The sequence below is a fragment of the Numenius arquata genome, chromosome Z (genome assembly GCF_964106895.1).
Source record: "Numenius arquata chromosome Z, bNumArq3.hap1.1, whole genome shotgun sequence".
Taxonomy (NCBI): Eukaryota; Metazoa; Chordata; class Aves; order Charadriiformes; family Scolopacidae; genus Numenius; species Numenius arquata.
This window is the reverse complement of record NC_133616.1, coordinates 53,994,451-54,016,501: the sequence shown is the minus strand read 5'-3', so window position 1 is coordinate 54,016,501 and position 22,051 is coordinate 53,994,451. Positions and strand designations below refer to the sequence as shown.

General features: G+C 45.0%; 1 protein-coding gene across 1 annotated transcript in view; it reads left to right on the top strand.

Moving 5' to 3' along the window:
* Nucleotides 1-7,486: 7,486 nt before the first annotated feature.
* The window catches only part of ABCA1 (ATP binding cassette subfamily A member 1), an 81,110-nt gene continuing 66,545 nt past the window's right edge, over nt 7,487-22,051 (top strand). Inside the window, exons 1-4 of the mRNA XM_074166836.1 lie at nt 7,487-7,552; nt 13,097-13,190; nt 17,083-17,224; nt 18,100-18,221. Coding sequence (XP_074022937.1) covers nt 7,487-7,552; nt 13,097-13,190; nt 17,083-17,224; nt 18,100-18,221 — 424 coding nt within the window. The remainder of the gene's footprint in view (nt 7,553-13,096; nt 13,191-17,082; nt 17,225-18,099; nt 18,222-22,051) is intronic.

Genomic DNA, 22,051 nt, shown 5'->3' with positions numbered 1-22,051 from the left:
TAATTAAATTCGTGCCTGTTGACCCAGAAGCTCTCCAATCACATTGTTAGCATCAAGGAGTCAGTGTAAACCCTGTGACATGACCTGGGTGATTTTGAAGAGGAAAGCACTTCCCACTGAATGACTTTTTTTGGTGGAATAGGAAGGTTGGTGTCTGATACCCATTTGGCAAACGAGAGAGAAATGTCCCCTCTGGGGAGATTATGAAAGACCTGCTTTCAGTGTCTGTGTGGCTCTACTGATAATGATACCGTGTCCCAGGCAGCAGGCTGTAGGTACAAAGCTCACACCTCCACTGCTGATCCTGCACTGTGTGTGATTGCTACAGAGTCTAGCAGGGGCTAGAGCTTAAACCAGGGGACAGACGTGTGGGATCTGGTGGTTATATTCTCGTCTCTGCTTTTGCTTTGCTTGTGGCCTCGGGTGAGTTGTTTCAACTCTGTGCTGCTCACAGTTTTCGTGGCACCTTCTTGTAAATTAGTTCAGGTTCTTTAGGTTAGAATATTACTTTAAAAGATCAATACTGTTATTACTATAAAATTGTCATGGTTTGGGTGGCAGCTTCCCCTCTTTCCTAGAGCTCCAGTAGATCTTGTGAGTTTTTTGACTTGAGAATTCTAGAGACTGGAATGTCAGATTTGCTGCTATGAGTTTTGCAAGCTCTGTGTGAGTTGTTTCGATCACAGAATGGACATTACTTCCGATTCTTTATGCACTGGCTGTTTCTGCTGTGGTTATTATTTCCAATTAGATCTCTAGCAGCAGGATAAAAAATTGCTTGCATTTGTCCACAGCTGCTCTTTATCTAGCCTAATCTCAACAGAATTGGGATTAATGCTGTTTTTCCACCTCCTTTAGCCTCATTTGAAGTTGCATAGATGGAAAGCGCTTTTCTCTCTCTGGGAACTGTGGAACATTCATGCCTTGAGAGCTTCTCATGGCCTTGCAGAGTCATCGGTTATACAAAGTGGATGTAGTTGTGTAAGAGTAAGTTTATTGGTTGTAGCTACTATGCTGGAAGAAGCAAAATCCCAGCACTCGGCAGGGAAGTGGCCAAGACACCAGACCTTGATTTGGGACATGTGGATTAATTCTGGACTCTTGGCTTAATCTGCACCTCTGTTACCCAAATGTCATAGAATTACAGAATGGTTAGAGGTGGAAGGGACCTTAAAGAGCATCTAGTTCTCTGATGGTTTGTCTTGCTTGAGCCAAAACGTCAGTTCATGTGGCAGGCACTTCTGTCCTGCCTTGGTGTTCACAGCCCTCGCGGGGACCTGCTGTCGGTTGATGGCATATGGAGCACTGGGGGACTTTGGCCTTGGATCTGGGCTTCGCAGAGTTGACGTGGCTCATGATATTGCTTGCTCCACAAAATGCAGCCTGACACTGCGTCGAGGAAATGGAATGTTAAGACATTTCTCAGCATTTCCAAAGAGGACTATATTTTTGCTGAAATCCGGTGTTTGTGCTTTAGTTGCCCCTTTTCTTCCAAGGCGGGTCTGGTTTCACTTGATACGTATGTAGGCAAAAGCTGTTGGAATTCAGCAAAGGTACAACTTTTTGTCTGAGGCAGAAAGCATAAAATGCTATACCGTGTCTGCTCATGGGAGAGGAGCAGCACTGGCTTTCATAGGTCAAACCTGTGCTGTGTCCAGCATAGAATGCCTTTTTTACCCTCATAAGGGCGTCATCTCTAATACTAGATTGGTACTCCCTACAGCTGCTTGGTCTGTGGAGAGCCAGCAGTGGTGGTAGCTTTCGTGATGTGGAATATCTGACTGAGAGAACAGGACAGAGGCTGCTAACTGATTTCATAGAGGCCACTGAAACCTTCATCAACTAGTAAAAAGGCTTTAGCTCTGCTGACCAGGACTGAGTTTAAGTCATTGCTGGAGACATGAAGGGTCTATAGCCTCTTGCCAGAATCCTGAAATGTTCCAGTCTCAGAAGGTTTGATAAGTTCGCTTTGTTCCCTGTCTAAATAGTGATTTCTTCTCTAGGGGAAAGGTTTTTTTTGCCCCCAAAAGAAAGCAAACAGCTGCATTGTTTGCAGAAAGCTGCTTTTGAAGGCTGTTTTATGTTTACTTAGTACAGACACCAGGCGTGGGGGTGGGGAGTTGATTCTCTGCCACTTGAGCTTTTTTTCATCTTTAAATCTACAGCTGTAAAAATACATTGCTTTGCATTTAAGACAGATCGGGTCTGGAAACTTGGCGTAGCAGCTAATGGAGTTTTCAACAGCCATTTTGCTTCCAAATCTAGAAAGAAAGGGTTGGTAAAATATGCGTTTCACCTCAGCATTTTCAGAGGTTGCCCTGTAGCCTAACTTTTTCTTAAGAGTAATTTTCTGGGTTGCACGCTGAGGTAGAACTGCAGCCGTGTAGGTCTGAAGGCCATGCAGGGTTTCTGCAGTGGGGGGAAATGTAACATGCAGGAAGTCTTCTGCAAAGGCAGACCATAGGGCAAACATGTGGACCCTGTGCTTTAATTGTGCTGGTGGGTGTTGTGGCTGCTGCTCTGGGTGAATAGAGGAGGTCCTTACCGGTGTTAGAACTTTGCGAAGAGCGAAGCAGGAACCATAGGCCCGATCAGAAGGTAGATGCAGGTTGCTCTGCACCTCCTGCCCATCCTCTGATGTCCACTGATTCTGCAGGCTAAATATGTGATTTTAAGGGTAAGCTTTTCCCTAGAAACAGCCTGGGGAAAAATCTGTCAGAAGATCTAAGAAAGGATTCGGATATCTTTTTACTTGATCCTTTATGTGTATGTGTTTGTCAGGAATTGGAGAAATTTGAGTCACCCGACAAATAGCATGTTAAGTGTGTGCAAGCCTGAGTGGCGTGTTGGTAGAGCATGTAGGCACCTCTCTATACTGGATCCCCACCACTTGTTTGCTGGAAAAATACCAAATGGCTTCTTAATCCTTACTTTTCCTTGGCTGTCTAGTTAACTGTATAGTCATGGCTGTATCTACATGCCAGGCATATGCCTGGATTCGGGATGTTGTTCCAAACACGCATTGCTTGTTTCAATTATCGGACAGCCACTTTCTGTATCTGTAGTGGCAGTCTGAGTTTGCACCCGAGTTGCTAGACGGCTGCCAGGTATAGCCTGAAATTGCCGGCAATACGAGTCTCTCCTGGTGTGCTCCGTGTTTTGCAGTTGTTTTGGGTATGTTGGTGAAGAGGTGGAGGAATACTCACAGCTAGGCAAAAATAGATTTCTGAGTGATGAAGGTAAGTAAGCCTGATGCCTTTGGGCTCAAAAATTGCTGTATATTGGTATCTGCCTCTGCTGTAAAACGTGCAGTGTACACAATGAAAAGATTGGATGTGAAAATTTGATGTCTTACACAAAGACCTTTCCACAACAAAGTTGCATTTTTTGTTGCGTTTGAGGGAATTCTTCCTACTTTCAGAGAGGAAGTGCCTGATAGAAGCAAGACATTGCACTTTAAGAAGAACGAGTCCAGTACTGGCAGGTATAAATTCCCGTTCTATTCAGCAGACCCATGGTACTTTACATCACAGAAAACTTAAGCTATGGTGATGAATTCATGCGGCTTTTCTTATTCTAGACAGAAACAGTATTGCTGTTTTAGACAGTTTCAGGTAAGTGCCAGGAGTGATCACTGATACCTGCTGTTGGCTCAGTATTTTACTTAGATGAGACACGAGAGCCTGCATTGGAAACTAGCTGCTATTTGTCTGTTTTGGTACTGCAGTACTAAATGGCAAGTTGGATTTCCCAGCTGTGTTGAACTTAGTGGACTAGTCTGAAGCGGAGATACAGATGGGCTTCCGCTCCAACTGAGGTGGCAGTGTCGGGTCTACGAGTTTTCTGCATCTCTGGCTTACAGTTCTTGCCTACTGTCAGCTGGAAAAACATCTGAAATAGTGCTAACCCATTTTCCTCTGAGATTCTTAGTTTACAGAGCGTTTTCTGATGCACTGGTAATTCAAGTGGACTTAGTTAACTTGTGTCAGCAGTGAACCAAATCTGTCAGCCTCTGCGGATCAAAATCGGAGACGGCTCTAGGCATCAACAGACCTGCGCTACCCAGTCTGTTACAGATACTGGGGCAGAGTCTGTCTTTGAAGTCTTTGGAGAGTACGTCAACCCAGCGTGGCTGGAAGAGCTGGGCACGCTGCAGGGTCAGGCTGTGTGCTCTTGGTGATTAGCCCAGTGGAGGCCCTGTCCCCTGGTTTCACGTTAGGACTTAGCTGGTAGTGCCTGCGTCTGGGACAGGTCTCCCAGTCTCCAGGCACAGTCCTTACAAATCGGTATCTTTTCACTTCATTTGAAACTTGTATACAGGCAAACGGACCTTACTTGAAGGCCAGAACATTTGCTTTGTTCCTGGTAAAAGCTTAGCTGGGACTCAAGCGGACAGCCACAGCTAAGCCTTCCTGGCTGCACGGGCTTCTGCTGGTCACCTGAGATGTGTTAAATGATCAAATATGTGCCCTTATCTCACTGCAGTTTGCTAGAGCAATGTGAACCCTACAACCTCCATAAAGCGATATTTCTGTGTTCTGGGTCCTGCAGACCAACTGCAATTGCGAGGGACCGATGTCTGGATATTGACCGACGTGGATTAAACTAGCTACCCCTGTGATTAGCTCAAACATCCCATGGACTGCTTCAAATTTTATTCTGCCTCTGTGCAGGGTACTAAGGCACAGGAACTGGGTGTGTTTCCATTGATAACAACGCCAAATGTCTCTTTGGCTCTCCCTGGGATCCTTCCTGCACTCTTCCTGTAGCACTTTATACTCGTGGATTTTGGTATTTAGCCGTAATTGTCGGAAAAGCATTGAAAAGTAGTTTATTGCAGAGAGTTGATAGTGTTGTAGAGGAGGGAATATGGAGTGGGTACTGTGAACACCCTTCTATATGTAAAAATCTGTTGTGTTAACTACTAGTGACTGTAGGAGGCTGTGCAGTCCCTTCCTGTCCTGTACATCCGTGTGCTCGACTCGTCCGGGGGCTGCAGGGCTGGGCTCGGGCAGAAAGGCTTACGTTTCGTGGCATGCTGGAGAGCACAGCAAAGCAAATGGTGGAGGTCTGTGACCCGCAGACCAGTATCCTCGTAGAAAAGTGCTTGAAAAGAGCAATTCTCCTAGTGGCCTATGAAGGATATTTTTTGGGGGTTTTTTGGTGGTGGTTTTTTTTTTTTTTTTGGACCAAGTTAGTGACGACGGAGCGGCTGTGCACTAGGTGAGTAGCAATCCAGGTTGCTCAGTAGGGCGACTAAAAGCGTTGTTGCCAAATCCACTGAATCCTGAGCAGAAGTGGGTCAGCGGAAGGGGTGCAAAGGAGAGGTGATGATATTGCCTGCTTGGTTTCATGTCCGGGTTACATGTTAATCGCAGCTTTAAATGGGTAATACCGACAGGCGGAGGAGGTGCTGTGAAGACTCCCATATCCAAGCCTGTAAGTGAACGTGTGCCTTGAGTCCACGAGCATGTGTGGTCCTCAGCAGCCAGGGTTTGTCCTCTGAGGCTGCCCACAAAGGGCAGGTGTTCTACCTGCTGTGGATGTGCTATTAGCCCGTCGGGTCCCTCACACTGACTGTGTGTGGGAATCCACTGCCTACCAGGCAGATGTGCGTGCAGCTGGCATGTGTTAGTGTCAGGGTGCTCCAGCCGGCAGGGGAGGGAGGCTCTCCTGTCACATCAGCGGGGCGTCCCTCTGTGAAGGAGCATCTGTAGAGGTCGTGTCGGGGGAATTACAGCAGTACCTAGCAGAAGTTAATGAGCCCATGCTGACTGTACACTCAGCTGCCTGCATGCTGACATGAGGTTCAATTTGTAGGGTTTTGTAGGCGTCTGTTCTTGTTCTTTGCTTCCCTGTACTGGCATTAAGAAGCACTGTTGTCCTGTTGTGATACTACAGTGTAATTATCTGTAGAACTCAGTGTAATGGGTTTAATTGTTTTTGTTAGTCACGTTAGGGAAATTTTTTTTGTAACACAGACCTATATTATTAGAGACAAGTTTTTAATCTGCAAGTCATTGTAATAATGGAATTTACTTTTGAATGATACTTGAAGGCCACAAGTGCTCATTAACCGAAGCTCACATCCAGAATTGGCATTTATCATCTAGTCTTACTCCAGTGTAGGACTGGTCAGAGTATTTCCTGAGGAAGTCTTACGTTTTTAGCTCACTTAGGGATTTTGGGAACCTTTTCAATGCATTTTGCAATCAGGCACGCAACTCTGAATCATAGGGCTAGGGTACTGGTATGTGGGACAGTAGAATCAAAAGCATGTGTGTTCCCAGTTTAACAGATGTTGGAGGGAACGGTTCTTACTGTGTGTTTGGATTGGCTGGTAGCTGTTGTGTTAACACTGAGCCTGTCAACAGAGTGGATTCAAGTACATAAATCAGAATTAATTTGATATGGATTAACTAAATTCCTGTGTGGACGCTTACTCAGAATGAAACTCCTCTTAATCTGAAGTGGCCTTAAACTCAAAAGTAAATTAAGCAATGCCAAATTAATTCTGGAAAAAAGGTTTAATGAAGTTTAACTAATGAGCTGTAAGCTCACCTTTCCATTTGATTGAGTCTTCCTGGAAGTCTCTTGTGTAGCCAAGCCTGTACCATGCTATTGTTAATAACCACCAGAGAGATGAATGTGTTTTTTAACCCTTTATACTTTCTCATACTCTCACAAGGTGCGTACTGAATGCACCCAATTCGCAACAGTGTTGGAGGTCAGGTGGTTGGAAGACCTGAAGGCTGACTCAACAGCAATTTTCCATTCACTTTATCCAAATATGAATAGCTGCAGGGTCGTTCTTAGTCACTTACCTTCAAGGAAATGGATGTTTCTCCCTTGCATGTGAAGCGCATAGCATTTTCTCCTACAAGTGGTGGTGTTGACTGGACTTGAAAACAAAAGCTTTCCTAATTCGGCAGCAGGCTTTTCACCATTATGAAAGCAAATATGGAAAGAACATTTTTTCTTTTTTTTTGTTTGTTTAAAAGGGTTGAATTGTATGGTTCAGCCTCATTCAGAGGGGTCTCTAAATCAGCTTTCAGACCTATGATTTTTTCCTTGTTCTGGGGTGTTAGTGCTCTTGGAATTTTTGGGCAGGAAGGAAGAAAATTGCTGTGCTGCGGGTATTGCATTCTTGTGTGTCTTGGAGCTCTGAGGTAAGAGACTGTGAGTCTAAATCAGAGCTTACTGAGACCCATGAGACTTGGCTGGTGTGCATGGGGTAAGAAGGCAGTAGTGGGGAGTGCTGGGGGGGGGGTTGTAGGGTTACATGGGGTCATAGACAGAGTGCAGTCTCTGCCTTTCCCTTTCTTACTGCCTTTTCTGTTCTGACACAGCTTTTCCTTTCCTTTCAACTCTTTTTTTTTTTTTTTTTTTTTTTTTCCCCCCCCAGTTAATGCCCAGCCACGACATCTCTGCTGTGTACTGCCACTGCTGCTGCACAAAGGGAGCTCCTGGGCTTTGCTGAAGAAAGATGGCTTTCTGGACGCAGCTGGGATTGCTGCTATGGAAGAACTTCACCTACAGAAGAAGACAGACTGTAAGTATTAGCTAAAGGGGTTTTTGAGGTCTAAGTTGTATCCTTGTAGCTTACTTACCAAGCAAAAAAAGGAGAACATTAAGGTACAGGATGTTTCATTCCTAGTGGTCCTTTGCTGGGCAACTGGTCTGCCTTTGGAAAGACCCATTTCAAATTGGAGAGAGTCGTACGTGAACAGAAACCAGGGGGCTTGAAAGTGCTCAAGAATTCTGTCCTAAATCCCAGTGTAAGAGAGTGTTTAAGTACTGAAACACTCACGTCAGACCAGGCAGAGAGAGTGCATGACTTCTGGGTGCAGCAAGGAAGATGTAAAATTGAAAACGTGTGCCATCACCTGCTCTGCTCTGCAGGTGGGGCATTGCCAGACTGCAGGGATGTGCACTTGAGTCTAAAAGCTTTTGAATGCTGCAAGCTGCAACAACAGCAACAAAATTCTGCCGCTTCCTGATGGCAGAAGTGGTGGAGGCAACAGCGGGCATCTTCAGTCTTTTTATTCAGGGAGACAAACCCAAGTCCCCACGGGAGGTATTGTTTAAGTGACTGGCATGAGACATGTTCTTACATTGGCATGGAGACAGATCCAGACAACTGATGTTTTTCTACCAAGGTGCGTTCTGATTAGTTTAAGGGCTGGCCTCACCATCTGTTAGCAGTATGGGAATGTACCTGTTCAGATACAAACAATATGCAAAAAGAGTTTCTCCTCGTGGTGAAAGCACAGGAGCACAAATCCAGTGTGGCGTTCTTAAAATTCTTCTGCCTCTTCATTAATGAGACCTCACAGGATGCTGTGACTCCTGCAGACAGCTAAAAGCCAGAGAAAACGTGCTATTTCCCCTCCAGGGATTTAAGGGATAACTCTGCTGGACAAGGGTATGTCCTGTACAGCAGGTCTGTGCAGAGGATCTGTCCTGTTAGATCTGACCTTGAGGAGGTATGAGTAGGGAATGTGAAGGGAACATGAGTTACTGAGGTGGTGAGTGGAAAGTGGTCTCTCTGATAAGCTTTTTCTGCACCCTGTGCAAATGTCAGGGTTCTTGCCAGCTGGTTGGGGCTGGGTTGTTTTAGAAACTCGGAGTCACAAGGGAGGGGAGGCTATCATATTCACCACTGGAGATGGAGACGGTCTCTGAAGTCTTTGCTCAGGTGTCTGAGGCTTGTTTTCATTGGAATTGTCCAGTGAATTCGGAGCTGGAACTGGTCCATTCTTAAATAAAACCATAAAAGGGGAGTAGTGGCATCTTTGACTTTTCCTGTATACCTCTGTGGTTACAGAGCTACCAGAGGTAGCAGGAATTTCTGTGTAACTTGCATGTTTTTGTCCTTTACCCCAGGAGCCTTGGTCTCCCAGGACAGGGCTGCCCAGCTGAGAGGCTGTGGGCTGCGTGAGCTGCAAGGGGTGAGGCTGTCTGCTCTTTGGACATACAGGCCAGCTTCCTGACCTTGTGAATAGCCTCATAATTTAGAAGAATGTTCCAAGAGAGCTGGGGAAGGCAGTCTCAAAATTAGTTACAACTGCTAAAAAGATAAGCAGTTCTCAGATACTGCCCATGTAACCTAGGCTTTTATAGCCGGGAACAGTGTCTTCCTCCATTGTCACTAGAGATCTTACTCTTGACCTCTCCCAAACTGCCTTTAGCAGCTAGGGGAATTCAAGGATATTGATGGATCCTCTGGAGCAATGCTTAAACTGGCTAAGCCAGGAGGAGATTTCAGGGGAGCTGAGTTTTACACTGAAGCTGGTGGCTTTTATTGTCAGGCTTTTCTGAAAGTAATGCATCAGGTTTGGAGTTTACTTGAAGAGGCCTGGCTCTAGCATGCATGTCCTGTCAAGCCGGCTGTGGGCTAGCTTACTGGGCAGCAGAGGTGCTTTTGTATCCTTTGGTGATGCCACAGAAACGCGGTAGACTAAGTGTGTGTTAGTGAAAAAGACCTTCCTGCTTGTAGTTTTGCATTGATACTGGATCTGCTCAGCTATTTCTTGGGACCTTCTGGCAGCTTCTGTATCGGTTTCCGATCAAGTAGTCCAAAGGATATGAAACTGCTCGTAGTCACCGTTCCACACTGATATTATTAGCCATTTGCAAGGAAGGCCTGACACCATCAGTTTTTGTGGCATTCCTGTATGTGTGGGGTTTTTCTCTTTAAAGTTCCCATTTGGGCTTTACCTGAAGATACCAGGAGGGGAAGGCCACTTAGCAAAAAATGGCAGAAAGTAGTAGAACATCTCTTCTCACCCCCTGTTATTGTGGCTGCACAGTCATTCATCTATTTGCTTTTACTCTTAGGAGACCAGTGTCCTTGACCGGGCTGTACTAGTGATGGCACTATCCCGTTTGTACTTACTGAAGATGTAGCCCAGAAAGAGTTCAATCCTTACCCTTCTTCCCACAAGAAGTGTGAGCTAGCCTTTGCTTCCCACTGAACCCTCTCCTTGGCTGCTGGGAGTTTGGGCTGCATTGCGAAAGCTGGGTTCAAAGCTCAGCCTGACGTGTGCAATTCAAGTGTAACTTTGTACTGGATAACTTCCAACAGCACCAGAGTGGGGGGGAAGGAGTTTACAGGGGGAGGGGAAAAAAAAATCATGTTCAGGGGTCACTGTGTATAAAAAAAAAAAAAAAAAAAAACACCAAAAACCAAAAAACACTTCACTATCCTGCTGTCTTGCATATGAGGAGACACCTCAAACTTGCATGTAGAGACTGGTCAGCTGCTGGTAGCTCCCTGCATGGAAACTGAACCATAAAGGTTGGGGAGGGTGGTTGACGGTAAGATGAGGTGATAGTTTGATTAGCTCTTGCTCAACAGATTTCCTGTTGACACAGTGTAGATCTCAATATTTAATGGTATCCTTCATCAGCCAACCGGTATAAACTGGGCATGCTTCAGGGACTAGCCTCAGTAAAATTAGGAGTAGCTTGTTCGTGGCCAAGTGCTGCCTCTGAGTTCACCTGCTGTGTGCCGATGGAACGTTCCTCCTTCAACTCCAGGTGGACCTCCAGGTTAGAGGTTTGATGATTCATTTTACTGTTTACCAGGCTAGTCTAGTAGTTGCAGCACAGAAGTGGGTGAAGAGATTTGATTTTTCGGTATCCATTTACTATAACGCTGAGTGAGACGTCGCCTTCAGTATCTCTGTGTCGTCCTCTGCAAAGGCCACAGTGGATGAAAAGCGCTGTCACAGGAAGGTCAGGAAGCAACAGGGGAAGAAACCTACTGACCTTTGGGAGCAAAAGGAAAGAGAGTTCAGTTTTTGTTGAACAGCACAAGAGGCTGGCCAAACTTTCTGTTGAAATACTGGTGACACATTGAGCCTGACCCCATGCAAGCCTCTGGTGCAGCAGTCGCATTTCGGTGGCTGCCATGATGCAGCAGTCTTCAGCTGTAAAGGTACAACTTGGTCAGCCCAAGCTGTAGCCCTCCTTTCTCATTCTTTCCTGAGCCTGTCAATCTGCGAAGATAGATGCGGTGTGTGTGAGAGGCATACAGCAGTACACATGCAGCCCACGTGTGGTTGCCTTTGTGATTGTCTAATTAACCACAGCTAGGCATGCAAAGGAGGAGCAATGTGTGCAGGTGGCCAGGCTCCCCCTTCAGCAACAAGGACATTCGAGTACTGCTGTCCAGGGCTGCGAGAGGCTATCTGGCCACCTTGGACACCCTGAGAAGCTTCCACAAGCCCAGTTGATGCTGCTCTTACCCAAACAGTGTGTAGTCACTTGGGGTGCATGCTGCTTGTCTACAGCCAGGGTGGCAGAGGACTGTGATGTGTGGCAGAGCATGGTCATGGAAGCTGGTGGAGGGAATGGGTTGTCCTGGTTTCACAGCCACCTTTCTGTCAAGAGGAGGAAAAGTCCTGCTGTGCCATCTTGGCAACTGCTGTGAGGGAATCCTGAAAAGGGAAGGAGCAGAGAATTTGTTGGTGTCCCAGCTCTGAGGATCTCTGACCCCTGGGATCCAGACCACTGTTCAGTACAGAAGAAAGCAAGCTGTCACTGTTAATGGCTGTGTGTATGCTGCCACTGCATTGTTTGTTGTAAAAACAGAGACCAAAGATACTCGGGCATCTTTGTTAGCGTGGTCTCAGTGGAGTTTCTTATCTAGTAGTCATACACAGTATGTGCAGGAAAATAATGGGTGGGAACCAATATCCCAAACTCATCCTGCAGAGCCTGGCACACTTACCAGGAGCGCCTGAGAGATTCTGATGCTCAATTTTTGCCTTTTGGATAGCCTTGCCATTTGGTTGGATGTCAACCTAAGGGTATCTGAAGAGCCATCCTAGATGGCTTCCTCTGCTGGATCAAATAGCATTTGTTTTAATGCGCTGTTTTTACAGTGTGAGGTTATTTTGATGTACAGGAGTTACCTAGAAGTCTCACCTAGAAGTTTGCATAGAGTGCCTTGTGCTGAGTGTCAAGAGCCTAATTTTAGCCGTTAATGGTGTAACATGGGAAAACGCATTTGTGTGGGGGAATTCTCTCCCACTGGGATGCAGGTCTTACCATATCTGGCCTGTAATAAGAATGATGTAGAAATCTCATTACAAAAGGCGGGGTTTTCCAGGAAAGAAGGGGAAAAGATTTCTTTTTATTTGACCAAGAAAACACTCTGATTTCTCCCTCCCAGAGGGAAAATGTAAGAAGTAGCAGCGTAAAAAGCTCTCAGTTTTTCCTTGTCTTATGACTTACCTAAACTACATGTTTAGGCAGCCTTTCCGGAGCGGGAAAGGAGGGGTGTGGCTGGTGAAGCTCAAGCCTGGGAAACCTCAGCTTGTGTCTCAAGCTCTAGGCTGAAGTGTTGCTTTGTCCACGTATTTCTGTGGGATGCGGCACATCTCAGTGAATTTTTCTGTGCTTCAGTTCCCTGCCTAAAAACGCTCTGTACTTCATAGCAGACCTCTCTTACATTCTTGTCTAGTCCCTCTAAACAACTGAGTTCTTTATATCTTTACCTGACACCGAGTGCCTGTCTGTAGGTACCCTGAACCAGTGGGTGCCTACCTTTGGGAACAAACATAAATTAGAACAAAACAATAACTAGGTATGAGCTTAATCTTAGTAGGTCTGTTTTCCTGATACCAGTATACTTCTGCAGCACTGAAAGGCAAGGGTTGGCATAGCCATGCACCGGCGCAGTTTCCGTGCCTGATGTGTTAGGGTAGAAGCTCAATGCTTTACTGTGAGAATGGGATGCAAGTACTTCCCACTACCTCTGAAATACTCATCTCATTGCTGGGAAGATCACTGGGAGGTTTGTCTCAGTCAGGGGACAAAAAGAACTGTAAAAAGAAGCCAAAGATAGCCCTTAAGCACATCCAGTTTAGTCCCATAACTGGCACATATCAATGAGAAAAGCCTGTAATTCTTTGCAGATTATCCTATGAAGCTGGAGGAACAGACTTCTTGCTTCTGGAATGCATAGGCAAAGCCAAGTGAGGCAGTGCTTGCAAAACTGTCCTGTCTTACAAGTGGGTTGTCCTGGAACCTCTATTCTGTGCTGTATTTTGAATATGACGTCTTAATACTTTGTCTTTATTTCCAGTTCCAGCTGCTGATCGAAGTTGCCTGGCCGCTGTTTATCTTCTTCATCCTGATCTCTGTAAGACTTTCATATCCGCCCTACGAGCAGCATGAATGTAAGTACTGAACACAGCAGCTGCAGCCAGAATGGTTGTTGCTTCATGATTAGAAGGTAATAATGCAGCTGGCAAGATACAGGGGCAGTAGTTGCATACTTCAGTCAGAAGTCTTCAGGGAAGTTTTAACGGCTCTTTTCCTTCCACCTTAGGGACTGCAGTGTGTTCTGACAGGTTAATGTTGCTCCAGGACTGTACATTGCTGTTGTTTTTCTTGCCGTTTCTCATTTTTTTTTTTTTTGCATTTATAATGTATTAGCTGAGAATTTGCTGTAGAACTGTGACAGGTTTGCAAAACCCATGCAGAACCCAAGTCATTTCTCATTGTTGATTTCCATGTGGCTTAGCATAAAAAGAAAGCAGCATTCAGATCTGTAAGAAAGCAATCTCATTTTCAGACAGTAATGTGGGTTAATGTATCACATTAAAGAGCACAAGAGCAATTCCATTCTTGCTAACCATTAGACTGTCAGCTCTGTTCAGTAGATTCAGCAGTCATACATTTGTGAGGAAAAACTATTCTACTTGTCTCTTTACATCCTCACGCAAGAAGAGCACATTTCTGCTTTTCTTTCAAAGGAAGCTTATTCTTGCTCTGCAAATGACAATCTTTAGATCTCTGGTTGCCATTTGACTTAGGAAGCATGACTTGTTTATTAGCAACATGCTTTGCCTTACTGATTGGTGACAGCCTCATACTGCAATTAGCTCATTGTGGAAGAGCTCTTTGTTTATCTTTCCTTTGCCTGATTACAATAAAGTAAGGTTTAAGGGTCAGCACAACATGATTCTGGAGGTCACTCTGAAGTGTTTCGTTCTTAAAATGGGTAAAGAACTAGCTCTTCAGCACTTATGCTGTGGTTCTTTGCAGTGGCTGGGGCATTTTATGCTGCTTGCTAGGCTTTCAAGTTCGCAAGGATCCTTTCAAAACTGAACTGTTAATGTTTGCAGTTTCCCATTACACTTGGACACTGCTGATCCCACGTACTGCCTAACAGGGTAATTGAAGCTTCCCTAAATTAAATCTCAGCTGCCTGATGTTTGAATTGCCTTTTCTGACTGAATGCTCCAGTGGCATTAGGAGAGATACCTGTAATATGGACATGAGGCTGGAGAGAAGCAATAAGCAATCTACTCGGCTGGTATAAATAACTAGCAACCTCAATGGTAATTTGTCTCAGCTGCGGCAGTGCTTGTATATAAACTCAAACATAGCAAGAACTGCCTGTTCATAGAGCTGTTTAGAGTGGGCTTGTTAGTCATTGACCTCCTTGGAAATCCTTTGCTCTGGCACCCTGGTGTCACAGGCAGAGTTTTGAGTCTTTCCCCTGCAGCCCTTTTTCTTCCCACTTATATGTTGGATGTTGTTTTGTCTGCCTTATCCCTATGTTGTCATCAGGAATTGTAAAGTGTAGGGCATCTGGTAACTCTTTAATTTTTTTATGGTTAATTCCTCTCAATTTTTCTAAAAGCTTCTGGGAACAGGTAACAAAATTATTTCATCTAAGTTTGGATTGATTTCATCGAACATTCATATGCTGACAGATACGGTTGTGTTTTATAGTGAGACATTTTTTGCCGAACTGTGAGCAGAGATAGAAAGAAAGAAACCTTGAGTTCACGGTGAAGTCTGTGGCAGCCCTGTTGGTGCCTTAAGGGAAGCAGGATTGTTATCTATCGTGGCAGTACTATATGCTGTTGTGAAATCACTTGCAGCTAATGCCTGATGGTAGCAGTAACAGAGCTGCATGCAAGTGCTTTGTAGCCTGCAGATAGCCTCAGTATTTTAATAGTATAGTCTTTTCAACAAAGAGATTTTCAGCTATTTTCCTATTCGAGGAGAAGAATAATCAAGGATTCGGCTGTTTCTGTGGTAAGACTTTCCAGTCAGGATTTTTTATTTGTAGCAGCTTTACCTTGTGTGAGGAACCTTTTTCTACAAACATGGAGGAAAATTTTGCTAGCTCTTAAGTGATAGTTACATGGCTTTCACTGGACCAGCCAGAGAAGACATCTTGGATGCTGTTGAGCAAGACTGGTGACTTCTGTCTCGTAGAGCTTAGATTTTCTTTTCTGTTCCTGTGACCCTTTAAGGTATTTAAAATGTGCTTCATTTGGGGGGGGGGGGGGAAAGCCTGACAAAATGTGACTTTAATATCTACTGAAAAACTAAATGTTTGCAGCTATGTCATTGAAAATAGTGTGCTGTTACTGTTTTCTGTGTAACTCACCTGACTTAAAACTGGCAGATTCCTGCTTTATTCTTCAAGAAACGGCTGTTTACATACATCACCATATGTAAAAAGTTGCCGTGAATTCTTATGAGCCCTTCCTCTTTTCATATGACTTTTACTAGTTTCTTGGAATTCTTAGCCATGTACAATAGAAGGCATGGGGAGAGAGAAGGTGACTCTCTGGGAAATTTTACAAAAAGGAATCTGAAAATCTTAGCATTTCTCCTCTTTCCCCAACCCCCTAAACCCCTCCCTCAGCCAAGAAGAACAAAAACACAAAATGAAACAAAAGGCAGAGAGCTCAGGTAAATAGGTTTTATATTTTAAACAGAAGTGGGAACAAACAGTCCCCTGGGTACTGGAAACAATGAACCTTCAGTTCCTTCACCTTTCTCCTGGACAGAGCCCTTGGCTTTCTCCAGGAAGGACTGATAAGCTTCCCATCTTCATTCAGCCACCTACATTAACCAGCCTTGCTGTAATTCAGCAGCTTTGACTTCTCTTCCTCCTGGGGCTTTGGTACCTCCATTTGGCTGTGGAGGTAGGGAGCCAGCCCCTGTGTGATTGCAGGCACGCTGTGAGGATGAGGTGGGCACCAGAGGGGAGACTGCATCTCGTGGTCAAAGCCTTGAGTAGCTCTAAGAGGTACTGAGGGGTATAACCTTCCTCCGTGCTCCCCTCCCTTGTGTGGGAGTGAGAAAATGAGTTAGTTTGCAGAAAGTAGCCTGGCATCTTGTTTAAGGTGCAGGACTATGCAAAGGCAGCCTTTCTTCCCCTGACATGGGAGGGTAAGGGATTCACAAGTGCCTGAGTGGTGTACTGGTGAAGATCTGCCACAAGTAGTTTGTTTTTACTGTTAACTCTTGACCCAAATGCAGAAGATAAACAGGACGTAAACTCCAGGCTACAATTTAAGTAGGTCTTTAGTAGCAGGAGTTAGACTTCCACAAAAAGATTTGAGATACGTCAGGCAGGTGCCTAAATGCTTCAGGAACTCCTAAAGTTTTAAGACTGTCTGGAAATCAAGACAATAAGGGACAGCAATGACATATTTACCTCAGGGAGACCAATGTAGGCACCCAACCCACGATTGCTGACCCTTTGCTTTCCCTTTCCAGTCCTGCTTGGTGTTTACGGTGTGTGTAATTGAGGTGAGCAGATTTTGAAAAACAAAAGAACGTAACAGAAATAGGTCTTTGGAACCTAGACCCTGACCGGGGCTGTCTGTGTGGCCTCAAGCCAAATCCTTGTGTTAGTTAAGCATGCCAGTCCAGAGGAGCACGGCTGTCTAGAAAGCATGTGTGTGCATGTGCTCACTGCTGCCAGGCTTTGAAGGTGTTGCCGGCTGTTGGGCACTCCTCAGCAAGAAGTTCTATATCCCTGACAGCATGGCCAAAAAACAATGAGGCAAAGATTAGAGTAGCAAAGAGCTGCTCCTATAGGCTTAACAAGGTGTAGTTTTCCAGTGGAGGAGGCCAGAGCTGTGTGGGGAACCTAACAAGAGCTCAGCCCTTCTTAGTGTTGGTCGTTCTGCGCTCTAGTGAGCAATTTGTGACAGTGACGGGTGCAGGGTTAGTATCACCTTTCAGATGCAATGCTGTGTAGTAGTGGCTTGTACCCTGGGGTTCTGTCTCTTAATTCTGGTGTTTCTCTTCTAGGTCATTTCCCAAACAAAGCTATGCCTTCAGCAGGAACATTGCCATGGATACAGGGGATCATCTGCAATGCCAACAACCCTTGTTTCCGCTACCCAACTCCTGGGGAATCCCCGGGTATCGTTGGAAACTTCAATGCCTCCATGTGAGTCTGCCTGCTTTTTCCTCATCGCTGTTCTTGGGGGAACATGTGGAAAAGGGATATTTGGAAGTTGCCAGCTAGTTGTTTAACCCTACACTATTGAGGGTTTTGCTGTTTCTGCTGCTACTGATGTACCAAGCTCAGAGGGGCTAGCAGAGAGCTGGTAGATATGTGGTATCCCTGAGTCCAAGCAGACAAAGCTCTTGGTGAATGAAAAGCTCTGCCTGGGTGAGGACAGAGTCCCGTTCTGCTATTGGCTGCTCAGAATTTGGCCCGTAAAAAGGTAAGGCATAAGCTCTTTTTTTCTGAGAGCTTCTTTCCCTGGTTAATGAACCTCTGAGATGGAGGCTGTAGAGTGGGAGGCAGTTGAAGAGCAGATCTGGAGGATACTCCTGACATCTGTCTCTCATTACTGGCTGACGTGTTGCAGAAAGCTGAATTTATGGCCAGCTTCCTTATACCCTGCACTGTTTGCTGCATTCATACTGTCAGGCCAGTTAGGCTTAATGCAGAGTAAAATGTGTCTGCAACCCGGAGAAGCCTTTGAAAAGGAGCAAGGACATACTTAAATTATTGTGCTTCTATGAGGAAGCAGTTTACAGGCAGCAGGAGGCCCTCTCCATCCTGGTCTTAAATGCTTTCAAATGCATGGAGGTTCCCAGTGTAACTTTGTTTGACCCTGCATTAGCAGTCATCTTTTATTAGGCTCCTTGGATTGTCCCAGGGTGGTAACTGAAGAAAGGGCTTATTGTACTAGAAAGGGCAGTGGCATAACTGAAAGGGCCTGAAGTTTGGAATTGAGATGTAAAACTGGATCTGTGGATGCTGGCTCACAGAGCTGATGACTGCTGGTTGTTTTTGTGTTTTCCTGTCACCAGTGTTTCCCGCCTGTTCTCAGATGCCAAGAGGTTACTCTTGTACAGCCAACAGGACACGAGCATAAGGGATGTCCAGAAGGTCCTGGGAAAACTGCGCAAGTTAGGAAACTCCTCTGGCTCAGGTAACAGCATGGTAGAAAGAGCCACCAACATCTGGTACTTCTGGTCTGCTTAATGCTGCATGTGTATAAATTTCTGAAATGTACCATAATGAGAGCATGCATGGTTATAATTTGCAGCTCATCAAGTCCTGTCCAATCCTGCAGAAGTACCTTAAGCCCCTCCTATGTCAGAGCTTTGTGTGCTCTTTAGCTTCTTTGGTGGAAGAGAAAAGGGATGGTCTGTAATGCCAAGAATAGCAGCTGTTTTGGATGTGAAATTACAATTCAGAGCCCACTGAAGTCATTTAAAAATGCTGACTTTCTCAAAGGAGTCGAAGTAGTGTGTCTTTTTGGAAAAGACTAGTTATTTTGCTGTTTTGTCAGTGAAGCAATGAATGCATTACAGCTACAACTTAGTGCTCTACCCCCTAAGCTCGAGGGAAGTGTGCTGGAAGAATGCAGGTGAGGAAAAGCTGACGTTGGCTTCCAGTTTACAAACTCAAAGCTGATTATTATCTGACAATGAAGTCTCTATTTCCCTTCTTGGTGTGTTTTTTTTTTTTTGTTTCTGTATGACCGTTTGGTATAGGATACTTCATTCTTTGCTATTGTCTGGAAGGGTTTTGAATGGCAAGATCCAAAAGAAAATATTTTGTCTTGGGGGCTTGCACAGCCCCATTTGCCATGAAAAATGAGAATTCTTCCATTTTTAGCTTGCATGAGAAGGTCTGGTGTACCTTCCTGTCCCATGCAGATGAATAAGTGATTAGTGTGAGGTCACACGGGAGGCTTGCAGCAGAGCTGGGACGTGAAACAGCTCTGCCCAGTCTCGGGAAATGTGGCAGGTCTCCCGTTATTGCCAGGTCCCTCTGACATGGCAACTTGTTAGAGCTTTTTGGGGTACTCTTCTCTGAAAGACTGTTTGTCTTGGCTGCTGTGTTAGTGATGCATATGTCTATTGGAAGTGATGGAAAGTAAGAGTTTAGAGAGAAATACAGCAGAGAAATAGAGTAGGGAATGCAGCCATTGGTTGTCTTCACCTACAGCCTCTATCCAGGCAGGTGGTGCTCTTTGAATGTAGGTGTTTTAGTGTTTTGTGAAAGTTGTCCCTGGTTTTACGGTTGTAGTTCTTCCTAACTCTGTTCATTTGAACATGGTTCAGGCAGGCTCCAGGGAGAAAAATACCTGACCTGGTGTGGTGAGAATACTTTCATGTCTAATGTTTCCTAAGCACACTTTTAAAGCAGAGATGGTGGTGTTATATCCTTTCCCATGTTGCTCAGTACACTGCAAGTCACTTTGAAATAATCTGTATTGTTGGTGACAGGTTAGCAGATGTGTGCTGGCTGTATGTACAGACACGAACTGTGCAAGGGATTTGTCTTGGATATATAAACCTCCTCTCTACCCTCCAGGGCTGTGCAGAATCGTGATGGGATCAGATCTGCAGGTGATACTGTGCTCTACTGACTCTTTGAGCATTAGTTGATACGTTTACTTATGTATAGGGGATGCCCTTCCTTGCTGGTCTCATTATCAGTACTGCCAGGCTCCCCTCTTTTTACTCTGAGAACTGGTACTGTCATGCTTTTACCTAAATCTGCAGCAATTTTAATGGGGGGGGGGAGATGCAGAGCAAACCCTTTATGCAGAGATGGACACATAATGAACAGCCAAAATGAGCTAAGAAGAGGTTTAATACTGTTTTTCATGGACCTCTTCAAACCCTTGGTTTGACTTGGTGGTCTTGTGGAAACAAGCTCTCTCTGTAAGAATGAGGAGTGTTACTGTTACTAGATTTTACACTTCATGCCCACAGTAGTTATCTGCAGGTTAAGTCTTCCAAAGAGAGTAGATACTGGTGCTTTGTATTGAAACACGCAGTGAACATCAGACATGGACATTTACAAGAAAACCGTCAAAGCCATAAGCTGAAGCTGTTACTGCTGGGAAGGTTTGAGAGGGAGGAGTGATTCCAAGAAGCATTTCACATAGGGAGTATTGTACAAGTTGAAAGTCAGAAGGCTCATGTTTCTCTATACTATAAAGACTAGTGGACTGACAGCAAAAATAAGCCTCAGACCAGTCATCAAAGATCGTATTTCTATAATAAAATATTTCAAATGTGTAATAAAAAATAATCAAGCCTCTGTGTCATTAGAATGACAGACTGCCCATTGTTGGTAAGGCTTATAGGGAACAAAGCCTGTTTGTTCTTCTCATGATATGGTCATTTACAAAGCCTCCAACTTGGGGGTCCTGGCTGCCCACTCCTTCGCTGCCTGATTCATTCTCTGACAGCATGCATAAAGCAGCATCCTCCAGTCTTACAAGTCCTTGTGGATTTACGCTTAACAGTGCTTAGATTCCTGTGCAAGCAAGGGAACTACAGAGCAGCCCTTCAGCTGCAGTTGACAATGAGGTGTGAGAGATGCTTAAATCCTTTCCTCTCTGGAGCATTTCCTCTTGTGACTCTGGGGACTGAAGAAGGTCCACTGTAGGAGTGGATGTCAGATGTAAGCACACCTTCAAACCTGAAAGCACTGCCTTTCCCCAGTTAGCAGGAGGGCTAATTACCTGATGAGCTAATAATTGAAAACACTTGTAATACCACTTCTGTTCCAGCTCTGGCCTGGACCTGAAGCCATGTGAATCAGTGGTGCAGACAGATGCAGCTTTGCAGCTCATTTTCCCCAGTGGGAGGGACTGTGTGCTGCCTGCTGTGTGATGTGGGCTCTGTTGGAATCTCTGCAGCTCCCTCATCCCCTCTCACACTGGTGTGATGTCCTGCTTCCATACACACTTCCCACTGCTGGCTGATGGCTTTGAAACAGGCTTCAGGAGGTGATGGTCCATTGCTAGCATCCAAATTGAAGCTGTGGTATAGATTTTGTTCTAATGCTAGTCATGCAGAACATGCATGTCTGTATTTGGCTGTAGATGTTTGAATCTGTTAAGGGAGCATCTGCCATGAAGTCCTTTCACTTCAATCTTCTTTAAAATAACCCTCACAAACTAATGTTCAAGGTGTGACTGTTAGTGTTGTCTGATCTGAAATTAGGCATTGTTCTGGTTTGAGCGACAAAGGACTAACTTTCTTCCAATGCTTGGGAAAACCGTACTTTTAGAAGACTCTAGTGCCTGAATTTGTGGAAATATTTTACTTCATAGCCAGCTGTGCTATGTGGGATTTGAGGTCTCAGTGTTTTCAAGCCTTGCCAGGTGCAGGGATGAGGAGGAGTGAGACCCAGGCACTTGACCCAAGCTAGCTAACAGGATTATTTCATACCATGAATGTCACATTCAATATAAATTAGAAAAGTTTGTGTAGTTCTTAGTCTCTTGATGGCTATGATCCAGGGAACTTCTTGCCCAGTGCCAGAACCCTGAGCCCTTCCCTTTCTCCCAAAGCCATAGCGCTCACAGTGTTCAACATTTGCTCTCCACTGCTGGGAGTGCACAGCTTCCCACTGACAGAATGGGCTGAGTATAATCCTTGTATATTTTATATCGGTATTGGGAACAATACTGGTTCCTTAGTATCATGGTTAATTATTTAGTCTTACCCAATTTCATCTATTTATATTTCGACCCTTGTGTTTCCTTGTTCCCCCTGGTTCCCCTTCCTGGGTGGAAAGGGGTCATTGGGTGATAGAACGATTGTCTAAACAACAATAAATTGTTACGGGCTTTTCAAACCATAATAGGCATGTACCGAACCCTGGGGAAGGAGGACTTGCTTAAGATGGCAGCGTGCTTACATAGGTGCCTGCAAGTCAGTGTCTTGGTTAAAGACAAGGTGGGACACTAAGATGTTGTTTGGGCAGTGCTGTGCACACATGCCAACAGGC